At 41.2% G+C, this 5,266-nt stretch overlaps 1 protein-coding gene across 1 annotated transcript; it reads right to left on the bottom strand.

Moving 5' to 3' along the window:
- Positions 1–711: 711 nt before the first annotated feature.
- LOC125510188 (mediator of RNA polymerase II transcription subunit 10b-like) lies at positions 712–3,546 on the bottom strand. Its single transcript, XM_048675288.2, has 5 exons — positions 3,243–3,546; positions 3,043–3,123; positions 2,840–2,942; positions 1,744–1,833; positions 712–1,255 (listed from the first exon to the last, which is right to left on the bottom strand). The coding sequence occupies exons 1-5, from the start codon at positions 3,476–3,478 to the stop codon at positions 1,184–1,186; spliced, it is 582 nt and encodes a 193-aa protein (XP_048531245.1). The 5' UTR covers positions 3,479–3,546; the 3' UTR covers positions 712–1,183.
- Positions 3,547–5,266: the final 1,720 nt, after the last annotated feature.

Genomic DNA, 5,266 nt, shown 5'->3' with positions numbered 1-5,266 from the left:
AGGAGCATTCAAATTCCGATTCAAGCTCTGCTCCGGCCAACTCTCAAGGCAGGATCACAAACCCTTGTCCTTGCAGCCAAGCACAACTCTTGCTTGTTGTCCGGCCAACGTTTCTCGCGGACAACCTTTCTCTTGCTAAGGCAGCGGCTGCTAGAAATGTTGTGGCCGATTCCACTCCTTGGACGATCAGAACAACTCTTGCGGATTACTACAGGTCCAGCGACAGTCTTCAGTCGTAGATGTTTCGTATCTGCTCACAATGTAGCTCATGAGGCTCTAAGTAGATATCTAGAACCTGTCTTTAGCTGTTTCGGTTCAACGACAATCTCTCCTCTTTCTACCTTAAATCTACAGGGTTCTGTACTACATGCTGTACATTATAGTTGAATGAATTTTGCGCCTTGGGCACCTTTCCCCGTTTAAAAAAGGGTATATGATGTCCAGAAATTTTGTTAAAATTGTCTGTTTCATGGTTGTCACTGTGAAGTACGCATCTCAAGGGCTCATCAAAGATTGTCGTTAACAAATGTGCTCTCTGTTCTTAGTACTGACAAATGTGCTCTCTGTTCTTAGTACTGACGACCGGCATGCACACATGGAAGTTCCCTCTCAAATCACTTCACCTAGATGACCTCCAAAAGGAAATCAACCACCACGCAACTTATCATAGTGACGGCCATTTTCAGTTAAACTATTCGAAACAAAGCAAAATATCTCCAAGAGGCAACCTATCCAATCTTCTCGAGTCATTCTAGGGGCGACAGCCCACAGGATTAGTATTTGAATAGATTACACAGCACTTGCCAGTAGGCCCATGATGAGGAATGATTATTACTATCAAACTAACACACGATGATGAGCTCATCACCAGATTAACTTACTACGCGACTGCAAGTAGCACCATAACCCATTTATAAAGAGGCACCCGAATTACCAACTCTGGCTGATGATGGCTACATAGACAAAAACACGGCAAATCTAGCTGAGTAGCATTGACTACAACAAATGGGAAGTTGAATATAGTATTGTGACATAATATACAGATGTACTATTGATCCCTCCTATAAAAGGCCAGTGCGTGCAAGGATATATAGTATCAGTTGTTTGTTCCCAGGGCCTTCCTCACACTGTAAGCATAGGAGAGCTACAGGGCTTCTTGCTCTTTGCGGCTTGCGTCCTTATGTCAGTGCTCAGCTTTCACATTGGAATCTCCATTAGGCAAAACATTTTGCGACTGAGCCAACCGCTTTGATTCCTGGACAAAAAGTGAGTTATTAAGAAACTAATGCAGTAGAATACAGATAAGAGGATAAATAAACATTTAGGTCCAATGGACAGCCCAAATGACAAAGTTCAGGCGAGAGGGTCAACAACGGCACGGAGACTAATAACACAAGAGCCATAGCTGGTGAAGATTTACAAACAATGCATTACTAACACAGAGCAAATGATGTCCTCAGATAAATTAATTATTAAAACCAAGATCAGTGTTTTAAGTAGCAGATTCTAATCAAACACATATATCATGGTTCTAGTCTCACCAACTTAAGCTAACACTTCCAGAAGGCAAAGAAGATGAACTGAGCATTGTGACAACAGAAACATGAAACCACATTGTTCAAGCTCCTTACTAATGTAGTCAAATATAATTCACATTGTTTTCTTGTCCCGTTGGCAGATTGGTATTCAACATTTTTAATAAAGACACGTCTATCTTACTAACGCAGGCATATTTACACTTACAGCGGCAGAAGTAGCACGTATCTGCCTGTATGCTTCAATGTCTTCAGGAAAAGCTTCTTCAAGCTCCTCTAGAAGATGCTTCCTCAGACTCTGAAACAAACAGATGTATGATATTATTATGTCATTCCAATCAATTTGATTAGGGCCGGCAGCTACACGTTCATTCAATAAATGTTATACAGATACTGGATACAAAATCGCCACCTATCCATTCTTATACAGCTAGATAATACAGAGACAGGAATCTGCATGAGCAGTACAACAAACACAGGCCCCATATTTCACCTAAATTAAATCAGGGCCGGGAGTTAATTGGGAATAACACCAGGAAAAGCTTCGAAAATGAATTCCCAGCTATTTGTGACACTGATTGATCTTAACGAACCCTAAACAAAAGTAGGCCTTACAGACAACGTTTCAATAAATGCTATACAGATACAGAGATGCTGGATACAAAATTGCCATCTATTCATTCTTATCCAGCTAAATAATACAGAGACAGGATTCTACATGGGCAGTACAACAAAGACTGGCACCACATTTCACCTAAATTTAATTAGAGATGACAGTCAATGGGAGTAACAACAGGGAAAGCTTTGATAATGAAAAGTATTGTTACCAACTGATCGGCTGCACTCTGTATACCATAACCAATTTAAGTGGATGGAGATGGAGTAATTTCATTTTTTCTTGGTAGTTGCCGTGGTGTAAGTAAATCACATAAATGAAGGCCCAATTCATGAAAGACAACATGTGTTTGCTTGATTTGTGGTTGGATGCCACTATATGGAAGATACAAGATGCGATAAAAAAGCTCTGTGTTGGTTCCTTTTCACAGGGCATACAAAAAATGTATCCCCTTCAAATAACCAATATCATCTTATATCAGAAGCAGCATTCTTTTATACACGAACAGCTGTACCAATTGAAGATTTCATCAAAAAGTTCCCCTAAAAATAGACCAGCAAACTTTCTCACTGGTTTTAATCCATTGTACTCTACCATGCTACAAACTGTATCGAGCATATATCTATGGGCATGTTTGATTAATAGTGAAATTTTGGCACATTTTAACAACAGTTTAAGCCATCCATACCTTGAAAGCATCGGTCTTGCCCTTGGTGATCTGGTTCTTGGCGATGCAGCTGTTGAGCACGTCCCGGGTGAACTCATCGGGGTTCTTCCCGTCATCGATCAAACTAACAACACACGCACCAATCAGAAAGACACAGTTCAGGCGAGAGGGTCAACAACAGCAAAGGAGCAATGGGGCAAGAGACAGAGACTAAACGATCTCACTTGACGACCTCCATGGGCACCTGGATGTTGCACCCTTCGGCGAGCTTCTGCATCGTGTCGAGCTCCGCCACCAGCGCGTTCCTGCATCGCCAGACAAGACCAAACCCTAAGGGATCCGCGCACGCAGAATAAGCCGCGGGAGGATAACGTGGTCGCGGGGGAGGTTTGCTGCGGGGGTACGGGGAGGCGAGGGAGCTCACAGGCGCTGGAGGAGGGGGAGCTGGGACGCGGAGCTGAAGGAGGAGACGTTGAGGTTGAGCTGGTGGAGCAGGCCCAGGGTCCTCTGGATCGAGGCCGTGACCTGCGCCAGGTTCTGCTTCGACGGGTCCTCCGGACGGTCGCCCCCTTGTACACCGTTACCGGAAGCGGCCGCAGCCGCTACGACGGCGGCGGTTGCGGCGGCGGAGGAGGAAGAGTTCGGGGCGGCGCTGTCCATGGCGAAATCGGAGGGGCAGAAGACGGCCGAACGGAAGGCCTCCACGGTTCGATTTGTAAATTCTTCTGTTTTTTTTAGAAAATGTAGTTCTTCTGGTAGGCCCAACTGACCAACAGATTACTGGGCCTACAGTATCAGGGGCTTTAAGATAAACTGTAGCCCACTCACTGCGCACCTTCGCTCTATTGGGCCGTCTTTTTTCTTTGGACATTTCGACCATTGAAAGCATTACTACATTTGCACCCAAAAAATGAACATTTTCACATAACTCTATGCTTAGGGATAAAAGTCCGGTAAATTTTAAAAATAACATCCTACATTTTCCCACTAATAACAGACTAGCATTGATGTCACACTAACCTTGCGGAGCCAGGACTTTGCTCCTTTTATTTTGGTATAAAAGAATGGCCGCCCTCTCCAATTTCATTTAAAGAAATCAAGGTATTCAAATTTGCTCCTTGGTATTCATTGTAAAAACAAATTCCAGTTGATTCGCTCTTGTGCATTACAGCAGTGGCATGGAAAAACGTTTTAGTTCGAAATTTTATCAAGCAATATACAATATAGTGATTCGTTCTTAATTTGAGAAGAAATTTACCTTGGATGCGCGGATGGACGTTGTGCCTTTCGCCAATGGCAAGCGCTGACACCGAGTGGAAGCGACGGAGGCACATGGGTGGCTGGGTCATTGGGTCTGGCAAAGGGCCAATTGCTTTCTTTCGCAACGCCACTGCCGGCGGTGCCTTGGTGTTGGTACGGTGGTGTCATCCGCCACCGCTAGTTGAGGGGCTCGGGAGCAGGGAGAAGCATACTGGAGTGCGCCAGGGGCGCCACTATGTCTCACTTATAGTGAGGATGTAGCACAACCCCGTGTCAAGCAGCCCCAGAATCGGTCGGGCCAGCGGAGACCGATGGCCTTGAGCGCTTTTTTCTTTTGTTTTTCTTAACATTTTTCGTTGTTTCTACTTTATTTATTTTTTACTTTTGCTTATAGTATTTAGAAACATCCTGGATATATCTATTATAAAAAATCACTTTACGTATAGAATTGAAAATTATTAATTGCGGATTTGAAAAATGTTACACGTGTATAGAAAAATGTTTCTAATGTATACAATTTATTACATCATGTATGAAGAAAATTAGACATCAAAATATGCATATGAAAACATGTTAATCATGAATTTAGAAAATGCGAAAAGCGTATAAAAATGATAATGATGTATACAACAATGTACAATTGTTTATGCAAAAAGATAGACATAAAGAAAATATGTTTTAAAAATTTTAACAATGTATTTAAAAAAATATTAAACCTATATATAAAAATGGTTCCTCATGTATACGGAAAATGTACAATATGTATGCAAGAAATTAGACTAAAAATACATGTTTAAATTTATTAATCATGTATATGAAAGTTTTTAAATGTATGTATTAAAATGTTGCTGATGTAGAGAAAAATATTAAAATGTGTATGAAAAAAGATGACACAAAAAATATATGTGTTGAACGAAAATGCTAATCATGTTTTTTTTAAATGATCAGCGTGTACACAAAAAATGTTTCATGTAAGATAAATGTGAAGCGTGTATACAAATGTTCCTTTTTTGTACAAAAGAGAAAGAAGAAAACCAATGAAAATAAAAAAACTACGAAAAGCGAAGAAAACCAATGAAACCAAAAAATAGAACAAAGGAAACGAAAGACAAATGAAATCGTAGAAAACCCGTGCAAAGAAAGGAAACAGTGAAAACTGATAAAAACAAAGAAAAACGATGAAAACAC

This window comes from Triticum urartu, chromosome 5A (genome assembly GCF_056163025.1).
Source record: "Triticum urartu cultivar PI428250 chromosome 5A, HENAU_Tu73, whole genome shotgun sequence".
Lineage (NCBI taxonomy): Eukaryota > Viridiplantae > Streptophyta > Magnoliopsida > Poales > Poaceae > Triticum > Triticum urartu.
Note: the sequence above shows the minus strand (reverse complement) of the source record. Positions and strands in the feature narration are given on the sequence as shown.

Excerpts from the sequence above, each read along its gene's own strand:
- LOC125510188 (XM_048675288.2), bottom strand. The coding sequence starts at position 3,478 with ATGGACAGCGCCGCCCCGAACTCTTCCTCCTCCGCCGCCGCAACCGCC. Across the intron at positions 1,834-2,839 it reads GCAAGACCGATGCTTTCAAG|AGTCTGAGGAAGCATCTTCT; the intron begins GTATGGATGGCT and ends TGTTTGTTTCAG. Across the intron at positions 1,256-1,743 it reads TACGTGCTACTTCTGCCGCT|GAATCAAAGCGGTTGGCTCA; the intron begins GTAAGTGTAAAT and ends CTTTTTGTCCAG.